The sequence below is a fragment of the Eriocheir sinensis genome, unplaced genomic scaffold (genome assembly GCF_024679095.1).
Source record: "Eriocheir sinensis breed Jianghai 21 unplaced genomic scaffold, ASM2467909v1 Scaffold440, whole genome shotgun sequence".
In the NCBI taxonomy this organism is placed as follows: domain Eukaryota; kingdom Metazoa; phylum Arthropoda; class Malacostraca; order Decapoda; family Varunidae; genus Eriocheir; species Eriocheir sinensis.
The window spans coordinates 116,890-144,053 of NW_026111766.1; the positions used below are offsets into that span (position 1 = coordinate 116,890).

General features: G+C 45.2%; 2 protein-coding genes across 3 annotated transcripts in view; both read right to left on the reverse strand.

Annotated features, from left to right (window-relative positions):
• The window catches only part of LOC126992321 (uncharacterized), a 59,429-nt gene extending 41,551 nt beyond the window's left edge, over positions 1-17,878 (reverse strand). For both annotated transcript variants that reach the window (XR_007746472.1, XM_050850994.1), the window contains exon 1: positions 17,118-17,878. The gene's annotated coding sequence lies outside the window, so the exon portion shown is untranslated. The remainder of the gene's footprint in view (positions 1-17,117) is intronic.
• Positions 17,879-23,399: 5,521 nt separating this feature from the next.
• LOC126992319 (uncharacterized) lies at positions 23,400-26,866 on the reverse strand. Its single transcript, XM_050850989.1, has 6 exons — positions 26,677-26,866; positions 26,273-26,479; positions 25,947-26,110; positions 24,273-25,220; positions 23,894-24,240; positions 23,400-23,833 (listed from the first exon to the last, which is right to left on the reverse strand). Exons 1-6 carry the CDS (start codon positions 26,864-26,866, stop codon positions 23,512-23,514), a joined length of 2,178 nt encoding a protein of 725 aa, XP_050706946.1. The 3' UTR covers positions 23,400-23,511.
• Positions 26,867-27,164: the final 298 nt, after the last annotated feature.

Sequence of the window (27,164 nt, forward strand, 5' to 3'; positions counted from 1 at the left end):
CCCCTGACAGCCACGTCCACATCCCGGGCTACGTACCATATGTTCCGATGTGACAAGGGCCACGGGGGTGGAGCTGGTGTATGTTCGAGACGATCTCACCAGTAAAGTGATTACGTGTGACCTTGCTAGGCCTAATGGTATTGAGGACCTCTGGATCAGTGTACAGTTCAGAAAACTACCCTCAGTAATAATTGGTTGCGTCTACCGACACCCCAAAGCTCCTCAGGAAACCTTTGACTATATACACGAGACCCTGAGAAACATGTGCCTAAAAAACAAATGTTTTTATATGCTCGGTGATCTAAATGATGATTTGCTATCCTACGGAAATAAATTAAGTACCATAATAAGCATAAACAAATTACACCAGATTATTGACAGACCTACCCGTGTCACCCCTCAGTCAGCCACACTTCAAGACGTCATTATCACTAACAAACAGGACATAATTATACACAAAGACGTAATACCTAACACTATAGCCGACCATGACCTTATAACGGCAACGTTTAAGATCACCAAACCTAAGCGCAAGCCAGAAATGAGAACGTTTCGTCATCTTGGGGCTTACAGTAAAGATCTGCTCTGTGATGCCTTACTAGGCGCTGCTCCCGCCCTAAATGAAATTCCCTCTACGGACAACGTAGACATACAGGTAAACACCCTCACGTCTGTACTATCAAATTGCTTGGAGCAATGCGCTCCTTTTGTCACAAAAGAAATCATCAAGCCTTTTGCCCCCTGGATTAACGACGAAATTCGCTCAGCAATGTCAACACGCAACACCCTCCAAGCGCGCCTAAAGCAAAATCGAAATGATGCTGAATTACTAGAGCAATATAAACACCATCGAAATAGAGTAAAGTCACTACTGCGAAATGCTGAACAATCCTACTACCGACAAAAAATCTACGACTGTCGAGGCAATTCAGCTGCCACCTGGAGAATAATAAAAGACCTCACACCCAACAATAAAGAAACTAATAACAACAACTTCATTAATGAAAATGAAGTGGCGAATAAATTCAATGACCTGTTTGTTAACGTAGGGGAACGCACCTTCCTAAAAACGCAAAACAATCTCAGCATTACAAATCAAAACTGTATTATCCCCCAACAAGATATAAATCACCGTCATCTTTTCAGGCCCAGCCCCGTAGACATGAACACAGTCATATTAACTATCAAACACCTAAAGAACACTAACTCCGCCGGTCTAGATGGGATTGCACTTCAGTACATCAAAGATTTACTATCAGTTACGATCACATTCATCACTACTATCATCAACACGTCGATTGTTACAGGAAAATTCCCTACCATGTGGAAACACGCGACCGTCATACCTATCTATAAAAACGGAGACAGGGACGACGTAGACAATTATCGCCCAATATCACTGTTACCTATTCTCTCAAAAATACTAGAGAAAATTGTAGCCCAACAGATGACTACCTTCTTAGAGTCCAAGAAACTTCTCTCTAACAATCAACACGGCTTTAGACCTAAACTTTCAACGGAGACCGCCCTAACTACAGTTACAAATAAACTATACAGAAATATGGATGAGAAGAAATTATCCCTTATAACGTTGTGCGACCTATCAAAAGCCTTCGATAGCGTAAAACACGAAATCCTCATAAATAAACTACTCAAGGTTAACATAGACTCTTTTTGGTTCCATGACTATTTAAATGACAGAAGTCAAAAAGTTAAAGTGAATACACCACGTCTGCGACTGCACCGATAAAATACGGAGTTCCTCAAGGCTCAATATTAGGACCAATTCTCTTCATCATTTTTGTCAACGACCTTGCTGAAGCAATACATGGATGCGAGATAGTCCAGTACGCAGACGACACGCAGCTCGTGAACACTGGTACTATTGATGCACTGCCTGACCTCATCACGGCGGCACAAACGACCTACTCACTGGCCAGGGAATACTTTAATAAAAACGGTCTGTTACTGAACACTAACAAAACCCAGTGTATCTTTATTGGGACCAGGTCAGTTATCAAACAAATTCCCCAAAACACCACTCTCCTTTTTGACAACACTCCCATCACTCCCAGCAAACACATCAAAAACCTTGGCGTTTATATGGACTCCCACTTGACGTTTAACATACATATTAACGAAACCCACAAGAAAGTCATTGGTACTCTACGTAATGTTCATAAACAGGATTAAAGATAAATTTGACAATGTAACACGTAAAATAGCTATTGAATCACTTGCTCTAAGTATCATTAATTATTGCCTACCAGTTTACGGCACTACAAATAGCACACTCATTAAGCGAGTACAAAAACTACAGAACTTTGCAGCATAGATATGTATTGGGGAGCGAGGAGGCGGGACCACGCCACCCCCTTCATAACACAATTGCACTGGCTTAAAATGAACAAGAAGATAATTTTTGATGTTGCTGTAACTGTATATAAGATAAAATGTAAAATGTATCCAGAGTGGTTCCTGCAGCTGCCTACCACAACTGAGGTGACACGGAGCAGGTACACAACAAGACAGCGGGACAACCTACATGTTCCCCACACCAACACACACTGCGGGACACGTTCGCTCCTAGTACAAGGCCCCAGGCTATGGAACGCTCTCCCACACCATGTAACACTATCAAATACCATACAAGTGTTCAGAAAGAGACTAAAACACTACTTGCTTGATAATGATATAAATGTCAACCAGAATTCTATCGAGACCACGCTCACACTATTCTGATATTGATTTATATAGCTTAGAAAACTTTTAGCTTAAGTCTTACTTTAAATTGTATGTTATTCAGTAATACTTGTAATGTATAGAAAAGCCATTTTTATGGAATAAAATGATTCTGATTCTCTCTCTCTCTCTCTCTCTCTCTCTCTCTCTCTCTCTCTCTCTCTCTCTCTCTCTCTCTCTCTCTCTCTCTCTCTCTCTTTATTTGTGTGTGTGTGTGTGTGTGTGTGTGTGTGTGTGTGTGTGTGTGTGTGTGTGTGTGTGTGTGTGATAGGGGAATCAACCCCCCGCTGTCTTCTTTCCCTCCCGTGAGCCCAACAGACATAAGGAGGAAACTGATCGCGAGGTGTTTTAGACTATTTACTGTCCTCCTTGAGTGATCTGTTCCAATCTCTCTCCTAGAACCCGCATTCACTCCCTCCTCCACAACACCCCAAGTCGCTCCCCTTCCTCTTCCTTCCTTTCCTGCTCTTCCTACTCTTCTTCTTCCTCTTTATCTTTTTTCTCGTCTTTTGAGCTGTAACGCTTTGTATTTCGCTTCTTGGGTCCTTTTCCTCTAGGTCTTTTCTTCTGTTTATTTTGCCAGCTCCACAATTCTTCTTTCTGTTTCTTTTTTTGTCTCCATACAGCCTCAACACCTTGCAGATTGCGCCGTTGTCCTCCTCCAGCCTCCTGTTATTACTGCTATTAATTAAAGATCCCTTAAGGCTTTATCTCCTATAGCAAAGCTTGTGGCGGCGGACTTATTGGAGTTTGCTTCTTCTCCAGCTCATACAGCCCTCACTTTCTTCTTCACTGGTGTCTCAAAAGGGGATACCGAGATAGCCTAGTATATGTGGTTTGCTATGTATGCTATGTATGGTTCATCTTCACATATGTAATAAAATAGCATACCAAGAAAGCCTCACCGTGAGAGGAGTGATTATTTTGCCGCACGGAAATGTTTCTTATCTGATCCTTATCTCGGTGTGTGTGTGTGTGTGTGTGTGTGTGTGTGTGTGTGTGTGTGTGTGTGTGTGTGTGTGTGTGTGTGTGTGTGTGTGTGTGTGTGTGTGTGTGTGTGTGTGTGTGTGTGTGTGTGTGTGTGTGTGTGTGTGTGTGTGTGTGTGTGTGTGTGTGTGTGTGTGTGTGTGTGTGAACATATATAAAGAAAACGTTCCTGTGATAAGAGACAGCGACTTCCGTGTTTATTTCCGTCCACGTGGGATTTTGTCGCTTGCCCTGATGTGTGTGTGGTAACAGTGATAGTAATTGTAGTAGCAATAGTAGTAGTAGTAGTAGTAGTAGTAGTAGTAGTAGTAGTAGTAGTAGTAGTAGTAGTAGTAGTAGTAGTAGTAGTAGTAGTAGTAGTAGTAGTAGTTGTAGTAGAAACATTATTATTATTATAATTATTATTATTATTATTATTATTATTATTATTATTATTATTATTAGTAGTAGTAGTAGTAGTAGTAGTAGTAGTAGTAGTAGTTGTAATAACAGTAGTAGTAGTAGTAGTAGTAGCAGTAGTAGTAGTAGTAGTAGTAGTAGTAGCCGTTGTAGTAGTGGTAATAACACGATCGTCGCTCAGGAGGCAGAGGGCGAGATAGACCAAACAGAAATAAGAGATATTAAAAGAAAAATCTCAGAAGAAAGGCAACAGGCCCAAAAAGACGAGCTGGACCGTCTTACACACCACCTGTCCACAGAAATGGGTAGAAAAATACACATAGCACAGGAGGCAGGCGCCTCTAACTGGCTAACGTCATTACCAATCAGAGCAAAGGGCTTCAGCCTCAACAAACAAGAATTTGTCGACGCCATTGCTCTGAGATATGGCTGGCCGATTGAGGGACTGCCTGATCTCTGTGCATGTGGATCACCAAATGATGTCACCCACACCATGACATGTAAAAAAGGAGGTTTCGTCTGTATTCGACACGATGAAGTGAGGGATCTGACAGCCAGCATGCTCGGGGAGGTATGCCAAGACGTCACTACCGAGCCGGCACTGCTTCCCCTGGACGGCGAACACCTTCGGTACAGGACAGCCAATACCTCACAGGAGGCACGGGTTGATGTAAGTGCCCGCGGATTCTGGGTGCGCGGACAGCGGGCGTTCATGGACATCCGCATATTCGACCCGATGGCTGCCTGTCACCGTGAGCTGCCCCTGCAAGCCGCCCACCACAGGAACGAGCAGGAGAAGACAAGGGCATACGGTGAAAGAATCCAACATGTGGATCAGGGCAGCTTCACCCCCCTCGTCTTCACCACATCCGGCGGGATGGGTCCCAGAGCCCAATGCTTCTACGCACGCCTCGCGGAACTAATCTCAGAAAAGATGCATCAGCCAAGGAGTCACGTTGTCGCCTGGATGAGGTGTCGCCTCTCGTTCTCCCTGCTCAGGTCGGCCATCCTATGTTTCAGGGGCACCAGACACTCTGGCCCAAAAGCCACCAACATCTCCAATATGGACTATGAAGCCACAGTGGTGGAGAGTGACATTAGGGTGGGTCGGGAGTGACTTGAGTAGGGAAGGAAAGGGGGATCTAGACGTAATAGATGATAGGTGATTTAGTGTCAGGTAGTATTAGTGATATGGTTGGATGCCACAGTCATTAGCGAACAGAGTTGGGGCTAATGACCTCCAAGCTATGGAGCCTTCCATGATTATGTGTCGGGAAAATAAACATGGGTGGAGGTATCATTTATGTAAAAAAAAAAAAGTAGTAGTAGTAGTAGTAGTCGTTGTAGTAGTGGTAATAACAGTAGTAGTAGTAGTAGTAGTAGTAGTAGTAGTGGGGAGGCGGTGGCTGAGTGGATAGCGAGACGGCGGGTTCGCGCCCCGCCCGGTGACACAAGCCGGGATTATTCAGTCACTGTCGAGTGGCCTAAAACTACCCACATACTGTCCAGAAGAACACCAACCCGGACTCCGGATTTTTGGATTATAGATGAGTTCCGGGGAGGCAGCATAAGCCAATTCAAGATGGCGCCACTATTAACACTTGCCTGCACCACGACGGGCTGGGGCCGACAAGCATGCCCCTCAAGAAAGCCTACCGGCGCCATAGGCTGATACGTTAAAAAAAAAAATTAGTAGTATGTGTACATGAATCTATGTGTGGGGGGGGGAGGGTAATTTTTTTTTTTTTTTTGGTGTGTGTGTGTGTATTTATTACTATTTACCTAGTTGTGCTATACAGGAAGTGAGCTGCAATGGTTTGGTCCCCTCTCTGAGTTTCAATTCGTCAAACTTTGCCTTGAACTGGTTTGTGTTTCGGTACTGAACAACATCGGTGTCTGAGCTGTTGCACTGGTGGATGCATCTACTGGGGAAGCTGCATTAATTCATATTTTTCAGGCATCTTGTCTTTCTCAGTTTCCTTTGGTGACCTCTGGCTTATCTACAATCCCATACAAACAGATCTTCTCTATCGATTTTATATACTCCCTTCATCACCATTAGAACTACAGTCCTCTTATCTCTCTCCTCCTTAATTTAATGATTAGTGTGTGTGTGCGTGTGTTTGTTTGTGCGTGTGTGTGTGTGTGTGTGTGTGTGTGTGTGTGTGTGTGTGTGTGTGTGTGTGTGTGTGTGTGTGTGTGTGTGTGTTTTAAAAAAGCCACCATCCGGAAGGGAGTTACGATGTGAACAATTGGTTAGATTGTTCGCATTGCAATTCATCGGCCCCTGCCGGAACGCCGATGACTGTGGCACTCAACCATATCTTTTACTATGCTATTTGATAATACATAAAACATAAGAATTATACATAATGAATAACAAAATAAAGGTCGAGTTGGGTCTTATGTGGGGCGCTGCTGGCATAGCGCTGCTGCGTTCCCGCGGATCACTGCGAGGCTTACCCGCTGCCGCAGCCACTCTGTTTCTCGCTTTTCCCCCGTCCTCTCTCGGATGCGCCTGCCGAGGGTCTTGATGAGGTCGCTGAAGGCGGGACCGAGGACTCCGGTCGTCTCCACCGTCCGTCAGCGGCATGAAGTCATACCGCTGACCGAGGTCGGCGTAGCGCTGCCGTTTCCGGGCCTGGCGGAGCGTGCGGCAGCGCCTGCTGTGGTAGCGCAGTCGATGAGGTGGGAGCTGCCGAAGGTGTTGACGCAGGTGGCGTCCCACGCTAGCATCTTGCCCTGCGTGAATGGGTAAATTGTGATGCCGTCGGGACGGCGTCCATCGCCGCGGTCTAGACCCCGTGGCTCGAGGATGGCCGCCACACCGGCAGATGACAGTGCCCTGTACACCACATCGTTGAGGGCTGCGTGGCGGGGCAGGCGACCGGGTTCTCTCTTGCAGGACAGGTTGTGGTGTCCCAGCCTGTCCGCCATGGCTCCGCAGCGACATCGGTGGGGCTGCTGTGTGGGGACGCCCAGTCGCGGGGCTACTCCTGTCCGGACCGCCTCGTCGGGGAGGAGAAGCCCGAGTCTCTCGACGGGAAGGGCCGAGAGCCAGGCGCCGCTGTGAGGAGCCCTGGCAGCAAGGAGCCGCGCTCTGTTAACCTGGTTAGCGTGGGACAGAAGATTGCATAGGCGGTGTTCGGAGGCTGCCTCGTCAAGGTGGCGCTGCTGTAAGGGCTCTTCAGGGTTGAAGCTGGGACATTGCGTAACCGTAAAGGTGTCGATGGCAGATGCTAGGGGGGCCGGTCTGTCGCCGGTGGGGCGGCGGTTGATTGTACAGACCAGGTCTCGCGTGTGTGTGTCTGTGTGTGTGTGTGCTTGTGTGTGTGTGTGTGTGTGTGTGTGTGTGTGTGTTTGCGTCTGTGCATGTGTGTAATTCACCACGGCCTGATCACGAGGTGGATTCGCTTTTCTCCAGCAGGTACCCTCACGACGTGAGCAAGTGCTCATTATCGTCGATCTCTGGGTACTGCCAGGACCTCACACACCACACACCCCATCCCCATTCCTCAAGGCGGGACAGTAACCACTCCTAGTCAACGGAAATAATCCGGCCTGAGCGGGGCTTGAACCGCCGCCTGTTTAGCCATGAAGAATTGTAGCGCGGCGCTCTAACCGATTCAGCTACCGGAGCGATATGTGTGTGTGTGTGTGTGTGTGTGTGCTTTTTTTTTGTTTGTGTGTGTGTGTGTGTGTGTGTGTGTGTGTGTGTGTGTGTGTGTGTGTGTGTTTTACATTTCGGCATGTAGCGCCGGTAGGCTTTCTCCAGGGGACTGGTGGTCGGCCCAAGCAAGTCACGGCGCAAGCAATTTTTGTAGTGGCGCCAGTTAGTCTTGGCTCATGCTGCCCCCCGGAACTCATTCTTGATTATATATATATATATATATATATATATATATATATATATATATATATATATATATATATATATATATATATATATATATATATATATATATATATATATATATATATATATATATATATATATATATATATATATATATATATATATATATATATATATATATATATATATATATATATATATATATATATATATATATATATATATATATATATATATATATATATATATATATATATATATATATTATAATATATATATATATATATATATATATATATATATATATATATATATATATATATTTTTTTTTTTACAACAAAGGAAGCACCTCAAGGGCACACACAAAAAAGAACAATAATAGAAAAAAAGCCCGCTACTCGCTGCTCCTAAAAAAAGAAACAAAAGAGGTGGCCGAAAGCAAGATCAAATACGGGAGGAGAGATGTCCTGATACCCTCCTCTTGAAAGAGTTCAAGTCGTAAGCAGGAGGAAATACAGATGAAGGAAGATTGTTCCAGAGTTTACCAGCGTGAGGGATGAAAGAGTGAAGATGCTGGTTAACTCTTGCATAAGGGGTTTGGACAGTATAGGGATGAGCATGAGTAGAAAGTCGAGTGCAGCGGGGCCGCGGGAGGGGGGGAGGCATGCAGTTAGCAAGTTCAGAAGAGCAGTCAGCGTGAAAATATCGATAGAACTAGAAAGAGAGGCAACATTGCGGCGGAATTTAAGAGGTAGAAGACTATCAGTATGAGGAGGAGAGCTGATGAGAAGAAGAGCCTTAGCCTCCACTCTGTCCAGAAGAGCTGTGTGAGTGGAGCCCCCCCACACATGTGATGCATACTCCATACGAGGGCGGACAAGGCCCCTGTATATGGACAGCAACTATGCAAGGGAGAAGAACTGGCGGAGACGGTATAGAACGCCCAGCCTCGAGGAGGCTGATTTAGTAAGAGATGAGATATGAAGTTTCCAGTTGAGATTTTGAGTTAAGGAAAGACCGAGGATGTTTATTGTTGAGGAAGGTGATAGCTGGGTGTTGTCAAAGAATAGGGGATAGTTGTTTGGAAGATTGTGTCGAGTGGATAGGTGGAGAAAATGTTTTTTTGAGGCGTTGAAGGACACCAGGTTCCTCTTGCCCCAATTGAAAATAATAGTAAGGTCTGAGGCTAAGCGTTCTGCAGCCCCCAGCATTGAGTCGTTAAGTTCCTGTAGGGTGGGTCTTCTATTAAAAGAAGTTGAGTAATGCAGAGTGGAATCATCGGCGTAGGAATGGATAGGACAGTTCGTTTTGGAAAGAAGATCATCAATGAACAATAGACAAAGAGTGGGAGATAGGACAGAACCCTGTGGGACACCACTGTTAATAGATTTAGGGGAAAAACAGTGACCGTCTACAACGGCAGAAATAGAACGGTCAGAAAGGAAACTGGAGATAAAGGTACAGAGAGAAGGATAGAAACCGTAGGAGGGTATTTTGGAAAGCAAAGATTTGTGCCAGACCCTATCAAAAGCTTTTCATATGTCTAGTGCAATATCAAAGGTTTCACCGAAACGGGTAAGAGAGGATGACCAAGAGTCAGAGCCACTTGCGGAACCCATAATGGCGAAAAGATAGGAGGTCAGAAGTGGAAAGGTACTTTTGAATCTTCCGGTTAAGGATTGATTCATAACCTTTAGATAGACAAGAATGTAAAGTTATAGGACGGTAGTTTGCGGGATTGGAGCGGTCACCCTTCATAGGCACAGGCTGTATAATGGCATACTTCCAGCAAGAAGGAAAGGTAGACGTTGACAGGCAGAGGCGAAAGAGTTTGACCAGGCATGGTGACATCACGGAGGCACAGTTTTTAAGGACAATAGGAGGCACTCCATCAGGTCCATAAGCCTTCTGAGGATTGAGACCAGAGAGGGCATAGAAAACATCATTTTGAAGAATCTTTATAACAGGCATAGAGGAGTCAGAGGGGGGAAGAGTAGGAGGAATGTGATCAGAATCGTCCACAGTGGAGTTTTTAGAAAAAGTTTGAGAGAAGACCTCAGCCTTAAAGATAGATGAGACGGCAGTGTTGCCAACAAGACTGAGGAATGGAGGGAAAGATGAAGAAGTGAAGTTGGAGGAGATGTTTTTGGCTAGATGCCAGAAGCCACAGGAAGAGTTAGAGAAAGCAATGTTTTGGCATTTTCTATTAATGAATGAATTTTTGTTTAGTCGGAGAATAGATTTGGCACGATTTCGGGCAGAAATGTAAAGTTCATCTCTCTCTCTCTCTCTCTCTCTCTCTCTCTCTCTCTCTCTCTCTCTCTCTCTCTCTCTCTCTCTCTCTCTCTCTCTCTCTCTCTCTCTCTCTCTCTCTCTCTCTCTCTCTCTCTCTCTCTCTCTCTCTCTCTCTCTCTATATATATATATATATATATATATATATATATATATATATATATATATATATATATATATATATATATATATATATATATATATATATATATATATATATATATATATATATATATATATATATATATATATATATATATATATATATATATATATATATATATATATATATATATATATATATATATATATATATATATATATATATATATATATATATATATATATATATGTATATATGTATATATATATATATATATATATATATATATATATATATATATATATATATATATCTATATATATATATATATATATATATATATATATATATATATATGATATATACCAGTCTCCTGCCGCTCTCACCCAGTCACCCCGACATGCCGCCATACACAGCGCCCGCTGCCGAGACACAGCTACATCTTGTAATAAAAAGCTGCCGAACTCCTTTCGTTTCCACTTTATCTAAAATATGACAACACCATCGCGTTCAGGATAACTTTCCCCATCAGATGTTACCATTTTCATGAACTGTAGTTTAGCAGTTCCATGAAATAATCAGCGAAGAATAAAATAGGGTATAAACATTTATGACTCCATCTTTCACTTCACGACTCCGTAATTTCTTTAATTTTTGGTTTACAGAGAATTGACACACTTATGTGAGATCTACAATCATTGCTGAGTGTAATGGTACCAACCAAAACGACTGATCTTGCATATGAGACGAGTTAGAGCAAAAAATACAGAGGTGTGTCGCATCAAAGAGTGTGTCAATGATAAGTGAGTGAGAGGAGCGGCAGCCAATCACAGAGCAGCTTACAAACCTCTCGCTAGGCTCCAGGTGCAAGCTTCAACTGAACGCACTTATAGTAATAACGGCCTACCTATTCCAGGGCGGCGATGTAGTATAGACATTTGCAGGAATTTCATATCAAACCGAGTCATCCGCCACTGGAACAATCTTCCTTCAGGGATTGTCAGTGCGAAAACCATCAACTCATTTAAAAATTGGATCAATCGTCATTTCGTTGCGTCAGGAGTAAATTACTTGCCGAAGTGCTTTCATCCTTTCTGAAGGCACGAAGTGACTGTCGAGGGAATTTAATCATTAGAGCGGGCAGCCTCGTAATGAACTAATAGACTTTGTTGTCTGCATTTCCATGTGTTCATGTTTCCATTTTTCTCCTCCTCCTCCTCCTCCTCCTCCTCTTCCTCTTCCTCTTAGATCGTTTGAGGAAGGAACATTCCCTAAAAAACTTCAAATAGCTCGAGTTGTGCCCATACATAAGAAAGGGGATACAAGCTCTTGCTCTAATTACAGACCGGTATCAATTTATCTTGTTTCAGCAAAGTCTTCGAAAAAATCATGGCAACAAGATTAATGGACCCAAATATAATACAAAATTAGCAATTAATAAGTTCTGTCACTCATAACATTTACAACAGTATGGATGACAAGCATTATCAGATAACTGTTTTTTGTGATTTCTCTAAAGCTTTTGATACCATACATGATCCTATTTTATTAAAAAAGCTTGAAGTTTATGGAATCAGAGGAAAAACTAATGATTGGTTTAAAAGCTATTTAAGTAATAGACAACAGTACACGGTATTTAATAAAGCATTGTCATCTCATAATAAAGTTAATTTTGGCGTACCACAAGGTTCCATTCTTGGACCATTTTTGTTTTTATTATATATTAATGATATTACACGAAGCACAAATAAATTAAATTTCTTACTTTATGCAGATGATACTACATTATTCCTTTCAGGATCTGACATAAATGAAATGACAAAGGTAGTAAATCAGGAACTAATTAGTGTTGCTAACTGGATTAAAAGTAATAAACTTACACTTAATATTGATAAAACCAGCTTTATGGTATCGCATCCCTTAATGTCACAAACTCCCAATTTAATGATTATTATTAACAACATACTCATAAAGCAGGTCAATGAAGTTAAGTTTTTAGGGGTTACTTTAGATAATTTATTGAAATGGAAGTCGCACATAGACACCATAAAGACAAAATTAAGTAGAATATGTGGAATTATGTACAGGACCAGGAATTACATGAACACTGAATCTCGCAAGCAAATCTATTTGTCGCTGGTTTATCCACATTTACTTTACTGTTGTGCACTATGGGGAGGTGCTTATGTAACTTTTATTAATAGTCTTTGTTGAACAAAAAAAACTTATTAGAGTAATGTTTTATTGCCAAAGGTTTGACCACACTAACCCTTGTTTCACAAGCCACAAATTACTAAAACTCCCGGATGTAATTCACCTGCAATCATGTTTATTTGTATACGGAGCCCTTCACACATTTCCAGTACATGAAAATTACTTTATCTCAATAAACCAGAATGAAGGCAGAAATAATAACCTGAGAATCCCTCTCTATAGAACAAATCATGCCCAACAAAGTATACAGTTCCGTGGATCCAAGTGCTGGAATACACTTCCTCAAGTTGTCAAAACATCCACTTCACGAACCATTTTCAAGGATACGCTGAAGAAAATACTCCTGGTTGGTTACTTTCAAAATTAAGTCAGCATTGTATTTAATCATCTTATGTAGTTTTTGTAGTTTATTACTATTATTATTGTTATGACTATGATTATTATTATTATTATTATTATTATTATTATTATTATTATTATTATTATTATTATTATTATTATTATTATCATCATATAATAACGTGAATTATCGTACTGTGTTGTATTGCACTTGTTATCGTATTTTAATTGTTATTGTATTGTAATTATGTCAATTACTATTTTAACTGATGATTCTATAATTATTTTGTAATTTTTTTTTATTGTAATTATATTATTTTCACATAAGTTATTATTATTAAACATTATTCTTTACTGTTTATAACTATAATTATTATTATTATTATTATTATTATTATTATTATTATTATTATTATTATTATTATTATTATTATTATTATTATTATTACTATTATTATTATTACTATTATTATTATTATCATCATTGTCATTATCTTGTATGCTTTTTCATGATTATATGTATCTACATGTATAGATATAAATATCCAGTGGTGAATGTTTATACCTGTGTATATCAATAATTACAATCATAATGATTTTTTAGGATTATTATAAGTATGACTATTATGACTGTGTGTATATATATATATATATATATATATATATATATATATATATATATATATATATATATATATATATATATATATATATGTATGTATATATGTACATGTATGTGTATGTATGTATATATGTACATGTATGTGTATGTATGTATATATGTACATGTATGTGTATGTATGTATATGTATATATATGATTGGATATATATATATATATATATATATATATATATCTATATATATATATATATATATATATATATATATATATATATATATATATTTTTTGTTCTTACTGTATTTATTAAGTAATAGTTCTATTTCTTGGTAATGAGTGGCGGCTGGGCCACAGCACAGTTCTTTAGTACTAATGATTGGTTCAGGTCCGTTATAGAGCTTCGGCTCAATGGACCTTGCCTGTTTATGTAGTAGTGTTTATTATTTTTTTCATGTGTTGCAAAGTGGCCAATAAAATAAATCAAATCACATCTTCCTCTTCCTCCTCCTTCTCTTCCTCCTCCCCCTCCTCCTCCTTCTCCTCTTTCCTCTCCTCCTTCTTCTCTCCCTCCTTTTCTTTCTCCTCCTTCTTCTCTTTCTCCTCCTCACCCCCCCATCCCCCTCTTCCTCCTCCTTCACTCCCTCTCCTCCTCCTCCTCCACCTCAGAACCACCGCCAGAGCACACCACCGGTCCACAAGTCATGCATAGATCAGCCAAAAGCCATTTCCTCACAATCTGCTCAGCTACTCATGACTTCAGCCGCTTCTCAACCTTCAAACATTGACGTCTGTCTTCCCTTCTTCCCTTCCTCCGACCGTTTTCCTCTTCCTCTTAGCGGTTGTTTCTTCTTCATGTTGAATTGTTATCTTTTTTATTCTTCCTGTGATTTATTTTGTTCTCTACTGTAGCTTTTTTTGTCTTTCCTCATACCTTCCTCTCGCTTCCCTTTCTGCCACTCCACTGACGCCTTTTGACCCTTTATTGTTCTGTGAGTTTTTCTTTTCTTTGGTTTATTTCGTTATTATCTTTTATCCCTTTATATTACATGTTTCGTTACTCTAGTATAACATTTTCTTTTTAAATCTCTTCCTCTTCCCTCTTTACTCTGACCTCCTTTTCTCTTCCTTTTTATTGTTCTCCTTGTTTCATTGCTGTCCTCCATTTCAACCATTTTTGTTTGGTTGAAAGAGAAAAGGACGAGCAGGAGAGTGATATTGTACGCAAGTGTGTCTGTCTAGATTTTCTCCTTTTCTTTATATCTTCTCCATCTTATAGCTTCCTTTCCTCCTCCTGGCCATTTTCCCTCCCAGTCAGTCTTCTTGTCATTATTTTTGTCTTATTATTATCCTCTTCTTCATCTTTTTAACACTACTATACATTTCAGCGGCGGACAAACGCTGTTTTTCGCAAATATCTCCTAAACGAATCATTGGATCAGTATGATATTTCAACACACTGCCTTTAACACCCGGACCTAATTTATGGCTAATATACCATGTTGCAATATGTGTTATGTTAGGAGCTTACTGAGTGATATTAAGCCTAATCCAGTCATCATATCTAAGGTGTTAAACAGAATCGGACGAGTGTGGGGTACTCCTCTAGCCCCTCCACCAACGCCCCGAACAACCCAAAGACCACTCCTTCCCTACTCCAATATCGCAGTATCCCCCTCCTGGTTGCCCTCTTCACCCCCCTACTCACACCATCCCCCTTCCCCAGCCCGAGGCTATGACTTAAGCAGAGACAGGGTATAACTCATTGACTTCCGAGGCGCACCCATTAGCAGCAATGTTGTTCCCTGTAATAACAGTAATAACTTTTCCTAGAAGGTCCAGACCACAGGTAATGCCAGTACATCGTGTTCACTTGGGTGACCATAAGGACTGCAAACATGGACCTTCTACATACTATATGTATGTAAACATGCTGTTGTACAGTAATTATCAACGTGAAATACGTCTTGCCTCCATGGAACTGTACCATGCTCTTAGTTAATAATCATACTATCTATACATATACACGTACATAACATTCTAATATATAATACAGTGATGAGAGAAATAGGAGGGACACAAAGTGATGAGGAGGCGAGAAGTTAGGGGAGAAGAGGAGGGATAACGAGAGCGAGAAGGGGAGTAGTTGTGGCTAGGAATAGTTTGGGAGGGTGCTGGGGGGCACTGTCCTTCGAATGCGTCAACATGACTCGTCGGGTTTGTGTTATTTTTCACAAGTAAACTCGTCACATAAGACATATAGTAATGTGGTAGGTTAGCCATAAATTAGGTCCGGGTATTATAGGTAGTGTGCTGAAATATCATACTGATCCAAAGATTCGTTTAGGAGATATTTGCGAAAAACAGCGTTTGTCTGCCGCTGAAATGTATAGTAGTTATTCTTTATCTCTTCCGCTGCTTCGTTCGTCTTTCCATCCCCTTCCCTTTTTCCTTCTTGCGATCTTTCTTCTTCCCTCCCTCTGGTCTATTCTGCTCTCCTTAATTATCTGATTCGCTCTCCTTTCCTCTCCTCGACTTTTTCACTTTTATAAATCTTTCCTTGTTTCGTTTCTTCTTCGTTTCTACTATAACTCTCTCTCTCTCTCTCTCTCTCTCTCTCTCTCTCTCTCTCTCTCTCTCTCTCTCTCTCTCTCTCTCTCTCTCTCTCTCTCTCTCTCTCTCTCTCTCTCTCTCTCTCTCTCTCTCTTCCCCCCCCCCCCGCGGGCCCTACGCACGACAACAAGCCTGTGGCAAGATTGACCCATTCCTCAGATTGATAACAATCGTAAACACACCGGAAACTTAAGTTCATGTGGCAGATGTGTTGTCCGTTGTACCTCCTGCTGAGGGATGGGGGAGCAAGGGAAGGACGGGGGGGGGGCATCGGATGCTCTCGCATCAAGGTTAATCAGTGCGGGAATGGAGACTTAGATAGATTTGTAGGTATTCAGAGCACACTGAAACTAGTCACTAGACAGATACCACAATATGAATGGTGTGAAGGGCTCGGCGACACCTCCATCCCACAAAGCACAGCCACTCAGACGAAAATTCCCTTAAACGAGATGTAAAAAAAGGTTTGGGATGGAGAGTAACAAAACATTAACGTGCCTGCCCCCAATAATTGAAGCAATGGACATATAATGGCCTTCCCAAGCACACCAAGACACTGAATGCTTCCTTATAATGGCTTGGGGAAAGCACCCGCGACGACAAGGAAGAATGTCGTGCATATCAAGTCTTGAACCGTTGCCATGTACATAACCAAGACTAGTCGCTGCGGCGTCACTCAGGGAGAGAGTCTGCGCGATGACTGAAGGACACTTTCACTTCCGCAGACGAAGGGTTTCAGTCGACCTATTCTTTCCATCCACCCCTTTCTGTCCCCTTGCCATCTGTTGTCCTCCAGGATGCAACGCCGAGGCCACCCCACCACTGATAAGAACGTGCAATTAAGGCCCTGGTGACAGACACAGCAGGCATGTTGCTGCCAGGCCAGCCCGGGAGATGAAAGCATTCCTGCACAGCACAACTAAAGCTCTAGAATTAATCGTCGCGTACTTACCAAGGTCCCGGCACGAGGGTCAGGCTGACAGGATAATTATAATATTCGTCCCTTTACTTGCAAGCGAACAAAACAACGAGTGGCACCTCAGAGAGCAACTCACAGGAAGTGTTTATCTCACACCACCCCTTGGCCCTCCCCGTTGACCGATGGGAGTGTCCGCGCTGCCAAGTGTTGCCTGATACATATTACCCGCGATGGAAGAGATTGTACGTGCACTGATATAACGAGAGAGAGAGAGAGTGGCACGCACTTTTGGAAAAGAAGGGAATACTTATATTCGGGCAGTTTCTAATGCTAGTATTACTGCTGTTGATGATGATACTGCTACACCTTCTACTACGGCGGCATCTACGACACTACTACTACCATTATTACTAATAAATGAACATGAGCAAAAATATCAACAACAGTGATGATGATAATATAATAACAATGAAAATGATGACAGTAGTCATGGGGAAAAAAAGCTACTACTCCCCTCGATGACAACTCCCCGAGGACGACCTCTTCGACAACAACCCCCCGAGGACAAACCTCCCGAGGAAAAAACCCTCGAGGACGACCCTCCGAGGAAACCCTCTCGAGGACATTCCCCTCGAGGGCAACCCCTTCGATGACAACCCCTGAGGAAAACCCCGTGGACAACCCCCAAGGACGACCACGCGAGGACAACTCCCAGAAGACAATACCCCCAAGGACAAACCCCCGAATAGAACCCTCCCGAGGAAAACCACACGAGGACAACACCGAGAGGACAATTCCCCCGAGTAAAACCACCCAAGGACTACCACAGGAGGATAACCCCCGAGGATAACCACACGAGGACAACATCCCAAGGACAACCCCCCCGAGGACAAGCCCCGGAGGACAACCCCAAGAACACCCCCGCCCCCTCTCTCTTTCTCGCACACACACACACACTCTCTCTCTCTCTCTCTCTCTCTCTCTCTCTCTCTCTCTCTCTCTCTCTCTCTCTCTCTCTCTCTCTCTCTCTCTCTCTCTCTCTCTCCGCGGGGCCCCACACGTGACAACAAACCTGTGGCAAGATTGACCCATTCCTCAGATTGGTAATGAAATCGACACATCGGAAACTGGAATTCATGTGGCAGGTGCAGCCTTGCAACTCCTGCTGAGGGGTGAGGGAGCGAGGGAGGGTATGTGGCAGGTGCAGCCTTGCAACTCCTGCTGAGGGCTGAGGGAGCGTGGGAGGGAGGGGAGGCAGAAGGCGGAGGGTTGCTCCAAGGTTAGTTATAAATAGTGCGATAAGAGAGGGTTACATAGCCTTACATAAATATTCAGACCACACAGACCCTATGATTCAGACAAAGTGCTCTGTCCGTAAGGCTGAGTGATATTACAGCAAAGCAAATGCCGCCGAGACTTATTAGCTTCCCCATGTTACCGAACATTAAGTTGAAGGAAGGAGAGAGAGAGAGAGAGAGAGAGAGAGAGAGAGAGAGAGAGAGAGAGAGAGAGAGAGAGAGAGAGAGAGAGAGAGAGAGAGACGAGTTGGCGGAAGAGATAAGAGGTCGAAAGAAGAATGGATGTTATGAACCTCTATAATTATGTGTGTGTGTGTGTGTGTGTGTGTGTGTGTGTGTGTGTGTGTGTGTGTGTGTGTACCTACGTGAGCGTGTGTGTGTGTGTGTGTACCTACGTGAGCGTGTGTGTGTGTGTGTGTGTGTGTGTGTGTGTGTGTGTGTGTGTGTGTGTGTGTGTGTGTGTGTGTGTGTGTGTGTGTGTGTGTGTGTGTGTGTGTGTGTAGAATAGTGTGTGTTTGTGTGTGTGTGTGTGTGTGTGTGTGTGTGTGTGTGTGTGTGTGTGTGTGTGTGTGTGTGTGTGTGTGTGTGTGTGTGTGTGTGTGTGTGTGTGTGTGTGTGTGTGTGTTACCCACAACGACCTGATCACGAGCTGGGTTCGTCATCGCCAGCAAGTACCCTAGGAACTAAAGCGAGGCTCATTACAATAATATTGATCTCTGGGTACTGGCGGGACCTTCACACATCACACGTCCTTGGTTCTCCTTGTTCCAGGGGGGACAGTGACTGCTCGATCCTTGTCACCGGAAAAATCCCTGCCAGAGTGGGGCTTGAACCTTCGCCTGAAACGTTGGAATGCAGCGCTTTAGCAATGAGACACCGGAACGATGTGTGTGTGTGTGTGTGTGTGTGTGTGTGTGAGAGAGAGAGAGAGAGAGAGAGAGAGAGAGAGAGAGAGAGCGGAGCCACACACACACACACACACACACACACACACACACACACACACACACCTGTGAAAGAACGAACAAAGGAATGGCCTGGTGGTGGCTGGCAGCTGCATCTGATGCAATTTGCCATGCCGGGCATGACGTCAGCATGGGCTGCAGGAGGGTGGGGCTATGAGCGGGCACTGGAGGGGGCCACCGGGCGGGAGAGGGAGGCAGAGTGCTCCTTTCCCTGCTGATTCTGCTTCTGTTTCGACTTTTTCTCCTCCTTTCTTTAGTAATTCATATCAACAACAAACGCTGTTACATTTACCACAATGAGAACAGAAGCAACGGCAACACCAGTTACGGAAACCATCTTTACAGCTGTTACAACTACTACTACAACTACTACTACTACTACTACTACTACTACTACTACTACTACTACTACTATTGTTACTAATACTAATACTACTAATACTGCTACTACAACCACTACTACTACTACTACTACTACTACTACTGCTACTATTACTACTACTACTACTATACTATTACTACTACTTCTACTACTACTACTATGAACTTTTCTCTCTCTCTCGATCACACGATGTGTCTTTGTTTGTTTTTTGCATTCTTTGTGTAATAATAATAATAATAATAATAATAATAATAATAATAATAATAATAATAATAATAATGATAATAATAATAACAATGATAATAATAATGATTCACATTCATACACTGCAGCGCTCGAGCTTGGAAGAGATCACCACCCAGGCTTCCATGACACACTGCGGGGCTTCCTTTTCCCTGTACCACTCCAAAGTACTCGTTCGCTCCACCACATGCTTCCACCTCCTCAGACCGTCACCTTTCGCTGCACTGTCTATCTCTCTCTTCCACTTTCTCACATCCCATTCTAGACCCTCACTGTTCCTGTCAGTCACCTTCCATTCAAAGAAACGCCTCCCTTCCTCTCTGCTCACCCACCTGACTCGCATACCACTGTCACCAACCATTCTCATGCAGTTCTTAATCCATTTGCTCTCATGCACACTCCACAAGTAAACTTTTCGTGCCAGTCTCGCGTCATCCATTCCTTCCAATCTGACTTTGTATCTAAGGGTAGCCTTCCTAAATCTTTCCCTAAAGGTACTCCACCCCATATCACCCCTCAATGCTTCCACCGCCGCATACCTTGGTGCATTCAAAGCTAACCTACCGATCCTATTTTGCCCTACTTCCAATTTATCCATTTCCAACTCACTCCATGTAATCACCTCCATCCCATACATCACACTCGGCACTGCTACACTCTTCCACACCTCTCTCAGCACATCATACTTACATGCTCTCATTCTTGCCGCACTTCCCAGACGGCCCACCCATTGATTGACTAGGCTAATCTTCTCATTTTTTGTCCTTTCACATCCGCTCGGACTCATCCATACACCCAGGTACTTGTATGCATCTGTTTGCCCTAGCTCTGTGTCTCCTAGCCTCCAGGTCCTATTTCTCTCATCTTCTGCCCCATTCACAACCATTATCTGACTTTTCTCACTACTATATTTCACTCCAAAATCTCTCCCATACTCATTCACCACATCTAATAGTTCCTGCAGTTCCTCCGCTGACTCACTCATGACTACCACATCATCTGCATATAGAAGCACACTTACCCTGTCTTCTCCCACTTTTACTCCTGCATTCTTTCTCCTCATCCTGGCTGCCAACTCCTCAGTGTACAGACTGAAGAGAGTTGGAGACAGGATGCAGCCCTGCCTAACACCTCTCTCACTCCTCACCCACTCTGTATCTAATGCTCCTAACCTATACCTGGCTCTCGTATCCACATACATGCTCCTTATGATTCGCACTATCTTATCACTCAAACCTACTTTCTCCAGTACCTTGCACATCACCTCCCTGTTCACTCTATCATACGCTTTCTCAATATCAAGAAACTCAAGATACAACGGACTTCCATTCTTCCTTTTCCTCTCTATCATCTCATTTACCACATACATATTGTCCTCTGCCCTCCTGTCTGTGCGAAAACCATTCTGCTCCTCACCCAGCATTCTCTCTCTTTCAATCCACTTACACAGCCTTTCATTCAACACAGCACAGAAAATCTTTCCCACCGTATTTGCCAGGGCTATCGGCCTATAATTCTTCAGCTCTTTCCTACTCCTATGCCCTCCCTTGTGTATCAGAGTCACTTTGCATTCGTTCCACTCCCGAGGCACTCTCTCGTTCTCTCATACACAGTTGAACAGCTCAGTCATCCTGTCTATCACCACCTCACCTCCATTCTTATACAATTCATACAGGATCTCATCCAGCCCTGCTGCCTTGCAATTCTTCTGCTTCTTCAAACATACCTCGACTTCCTCTCTGCTAATTCTCTCATTCAGCTCATCCGCATCCTTCCTCTCAAGAGTTACACATCCCTCTCTCACCTCCAAAACCTCACCCACCCCTCCAATCTCTTCCCAGAAACCTTTTATACACTCTTTCATTCTACCTGTGTCCACATTTTCACTATCAGTCACACTCTCACCCCTCAAGAGTTTATACCATTCACGCCCACCTTCTAGGCCTTTTTCTTTCAGAGCCTCAATCACACTCCTCTCACACCTAACCTTGGCCTCCCTAATCTTCCGTTTAGTGACCCTCTGTTGCCTTACATACTCTGACCATGTATTGATATTCATTCTCTGCCTCAACACTTTCATGTCTCTCTTTCCTCAGTCTCCTACAAACCTTATTCAACCTCTTTCGCTCCTTCCTAGCATCCCTGATCCCCCCATTCCACCACGGCTTGTACTTTCTCTTCCTAGCTTCCATTCGTACTCAAATACCCAATCCGTCGAGTTGCGGCTCTCCTTACATTCCCTACAAACTCACTATTGGCTCCATTCACGTCATGCACACTTCCATTCATCCAGACTAGTTCCCTCAGGTCTACCTGGAAATCTTCCCATCTAACATCCCTCAACCTCCATTTTTTTCTTTCCCTCTTCTCTTCTCTTTCATTCCTAGCATACAGGGCACATTCCACCACCAGCATATTGTGATCAGACACCACATCAATCATTCCGTCCTCATCTATCCACACACGAGACACACTCACGCATTCTCCCATTCACTAACACATAATCAATGGCAGACTCCTGATCCCTCGCACTCCACGTCACACGTCCCTCAGCCGTCGTCACATTCAGGTTTTCCAGATTCATTTCATTCACAAACTCATCCAGCATCTCTCCATTTCGGTTCATTCTCTCTCCAAGCACACCCACTTGTGCATTCATATTTCCGATGACCATAACTTTCTCTCCGGCATACTCCCTCATAGCTTTCCTCACCACGCCATACTTTTCTCTGTTCTCCCTCACGGCTCTCTCACTTTCCACCGTCATGTACACCACAATCACTATCAACCTCTCAGACTTACCCTTGGCATTCACACACTCCACTTTCACTGCTAAAACATCTTCCCTGTCCGCACTGGCCAATACATTCACTTCTTCTACTCTGAAACCCTTACTTTTCCTGTGGAGTAGGGCTACGCCTCCTCCCGTGTATTCTGCTTCTTTCTGCCTTTCCCAATCATAGCAAACACTTCCCCATCCACACGCACGTCATCTCTTAACTGAGTCTCAGTCACACCAACGAGATCAAACTTGCACTCATCCAGCTCTTTACTCATGTCATCCAGCTTACCTGTGCCCCATCCTCTCACATTTATACAACCAATGTTCATACAGTTCAAACGCTTCACTGCCTGGTTGGTGGTTTCTCTTCCTTGCTCTCTGGCGCCTCAAGCATTCACACACTGGACGGACCTAGTATGCCTCCACTCCCTCAGCCTCCTGCCCATCCTCTAGTGTCCTGACTGGTTCAGGTGGACCCCATCTACGTTGAGGTCCAGCCCTTCCCGTAGCACACCATCCAGATCTACAAAGCTAACATTCCCTTTCTTACCCCTCAGCCACTCCACCTTCAACTGTAGCAGTGCCTCTTGGAGTCTAATGCTCGTCCTCTGCCTCACCCTCTCATACCTCTCCCCTTCTCTTCTTCTTCTTGGGTGGTTTTATGGGGCTAGTTAGGCTGTGGGGCCACAGCCTCTAGAGCCCCTTCAGTGGTAGTTGGTATCAGGTTTTTGTTTGTCGTTCTGTCACCAGGGTGGGGTTAGATTCTGTTGAGTTGCCCCGACTTCTGCAGGAAGGTTTGCGTACACTTGAGGGCTTGGAAGGCTGTGTTGGGGCTGAGGGTGTTGCTGCCCAGCAGGTCCTCTAGGGTTGGCCTGTGAATGTGGAGTCTGGTTAGGGATGCCTTGAGGTTGGTGCGGAGGGAGTGGAATCTTGGGCAGTGGAGGAGGTGTTCTGGTGTGTCGGGTTGTGTGGGGCACCATGGGCAGTGTGGGTCCTGGACCATGTTCAAGCGGTGCAGGTGAGCGTTGAGGCAGGTGTGACCAATCCTCAGGCGGGTGATGGCTGTGTCGAGGGGACGACTTGGGGAGTAGGTCCGCCAGTGCTGGGCGGGGGAGTGTCTGCATCATCCGAGGGTGAGCAGTCTGAGGTCAGCCGTTAGTCTGGTGGTCCAGTGTCTGTTGGAGGACTGTTGGAGGTGGATCAGTACGTCACTGTGGTCTGGTGGTCTGTGTATTGGCTGAGGATGTGAGTGTGCCAGGTTGGCCGCTTGGTCCGCTACGGTGTTGCCCACGATGCCACTATGGGAAGGGACCCACTGAAGGTGGACCCGTCTGCCCCCGGAGGTCAGCTGTGCCAGGAGGGAGTGGATGGCAAAGCATAGTGTGTGGTGTGTGTGAGGTTTGTGAGTTGAGATGAGTTGAAGGGAAGTGAGGGAGTCTGTAAAGAGGGAGACAGGTTGGTGTGGGGGAAGTGTTGTTGCTGCTGTGAGGCCTTCCTGATGCCAAAGCGCTCTGCCCCTAGGATGGTGGTGTGGGGATGGAGCTTCCAGTTTGTGGAGGTGTGTAGGGCTGGGAGGTAAACGGCAGCACTGGTGGAAGGAGGGGAGGGGATGTGGGAGCCATCGGTGAAAATGAAAAAGGTGTTTTTGTATTTTGTGGAGAGGAGGGACAGGAAGAGGGCCTTCCCCTGGTGTGGGCAGTCTGCTTTGGTCCACGGCGACTGAAGGTCAAGGGAAATGAAGGAGGGAAAGGGGAACCATGGACCCAGGGGAGAGAGGTGTGCTAGGGGGGAGAATGGTGGAGGGGTGACGGAGAGGGAGGTGTAGATAGAGAGGGCTCGAGTGATGAATGGGGTGTGAGCTCGGAAGGCCTGTGGGGCTGGAAGTGGGTCAGGTCGGTGTTGGGATAGGACAGTGTGAAGGGAGGAGTGAGGGGAGGATGTTATTCTGTGGAAGGTGGTGACTGTCTTGGTGTTGCGCCTGTGGTCTAGTGAGGGAATGCCCGCCTCTGCCTGCAGGGCCAGGGTGGGTGACGACCTGAAGGCACCGAGGGCTATCCTGAGTGCGGTGTTCTGCACCACCTGCAGCTGTAGAAGGAGCGTCGGGGAAGCCGAGCCGTAAACCTCACATCCGTAGTCTATTTTGCTACGGATGTAGGCACGGTAGAAGTGGAGGAGTGTGACTCTGTCGGCTCCCCACTTGACGCCCGCCAGGGCCCTCATGAGGTTCAGCCGGGGCAGACAGGAGATTCGGAGGTCACTTATGTGGTGCCTCCATGTAAGGCGAGGGTCATCCAACACTAGACCCAGGAATCTGTGTGTTGTGCGGAAAGGGATGACTGTGCCTGTTAGGTGTGCTTGAGGGATGGCAGGGATGCGGCGACGGGTGAAGCACATGAGGCATGACTTTGGTGCACAGAGGGTGAGGCCCCACTGAGTGCACCAATGGCTGATGGTGTCGAGCCCCCTCTGGAGGAGGGTTTGTGCCTCAGGGAGAGAGGGGGCAGAGCATAGGAGGGAAATATCGTCGGCATAGAGGAAGGTATGAGTGCCAGGAGGGGAAGGCAGATCAGACAGAAGAATGTTGAAGAGGAGAGGGCTTAGGGGCGAGCCTTGGGGAACCCCTCTACGGATAGGATAGGGTTGGGAGAAGGTGTTCCCAATAGAGACAGAGAAGGTTCTACCCGAGAGGAAAGAGCGTATCCAGAGTAGAGGAGTGCCGAAGAGTCCCAGAGTGAAAAGTTTAGAGAGGATAGCATTGTGTGAGGCAGAATCAAAGGCTCCTTCAAGGTCAAGAAAGGCGGCCAACGTGAAGCGCCCCCGGCTAAAGCCCTCCTGAACATGATGGTCGAGGTCAAGGAGGGCGTCGAGGGTACCACGGTGGGGCCGGAAACCAGACATGTTGGAGGGAAGGAGATGATTGTGTTCCAACCACCAAGAAAGCCTCGTTAGCACGAGGTGTTCAAAGAGTTTGCTGGTGCAGGAAAGAAGGCTGATAGGTCGGTAAGAGGAGGGTAAGGTGGGGTCCTTCCCTGGCTTTGGCAGTGGAAGCGTGATGGCGTGGCGCCACTGATGAGGGAAAGTGCCTGAAAGCCAGCTATGGTTAAAGATCTGAAGGAGGAAGAGGGAGTAAGCTTCTGGGAGGTGTTTGAGAAATTCATTAGGAATGTCGTCATCCCCAGTGGATTTCCCCACCGGCAGTGCGGCTATGTCTGCGGTGAGTTCCTGTGGTAGGAAAGGCTTGGCGATAGGGTGGGTGGGAGTTGGTGGGGGTAGGATAGGGGGAGGAACTGGGTCCGGGGAGCCCAGCCGTGTATGGAAATGGAGGGCTAGGTGTTCCACTTTCTGGGCATCCCCAGCTAGTGGAACACCGTTGTGATGGAGAGGGAACATGAGAGGGGCCTGGGGCCGGACCATCTTCCTGAAGAATAGCCAAGTTTTGGTGAGTGAGGTTGAGAAATCAAGGGATGCGCAGAAGGCGGACCAGGATGCCCTTCTGGCTGACAAGATCGTGCGCTTACAGCGAGCCTCCAATTGGTGGAACCTCCGGCGCAGCTCCGGGATGGGCCTGCGACGCCAGGCATTGAATGCCCCGCGCTTGGCCCTCACCGCAGCCTCGCACTGTCGGTTCCACCAAGGAGTTCGAAGAAGACGCGGGGGCTGGGAGGAGCAGAAGGTGAAGCAATGGGACCCCACTTCCACCAGGGTGTCTGCTAGGGCCCCTACGGCTACGTCAGGAGAAGGAGAGGAGTGGAGGAGAGGTGGTCGAGGAAGGAGTGCCAGTTGTCAGCCCTAAGGGACCATCGTGGGCGGCCTGAAGCGGGGGGAGGTGGGATTAGTGAAGGGAAGGTAAGGATGACAGGAAGATGGTCGCTGCCGATGTGGGGCCCGCTGGTGATGGTGGTGAGGTGCAGAGGGCCATTACCCAGACAAAGGTCGAGGGTGGATGCCCTGCCTGATGCGGGGTCAATGCGGGTGGGAAGGTCAGGAGGGGTGAGGAGGGAGAAGGAGGCACTGCCGGTGAGGAAATCCACTAGGGAGTGCCCCGAACGGTTCTGTTGAGCCGCAAGGAGGGACGGCTCCCAATGAGTGTGGTGGGCGTTAAAGTCACCCATGATGAGTGCTGGGGAGGAGAGCTGATTGAAGAGGTGGCGATATTCTAGTGTTGAGATGTCCTGACACGGGTTGTAAAGGATAAGGACGTCAAGGGGACCCGTGCCGAAGGTGACCCGAACTCCCAGGAACTCTAAGTGTCCCCCCGGGTGAGGAGTGAGGGATAGTTGACAGGAGGGAAGGGGCCGCCGGTCCAAAAGCAGTAGGCCTCCGCCCACAACTCCTGCTCGGCGGTCCTTCCTGTAGGGAAAGTAACCAGGAATGATTTGGGAATAGGGGTCAGTGAGCCAGGTCTGACAG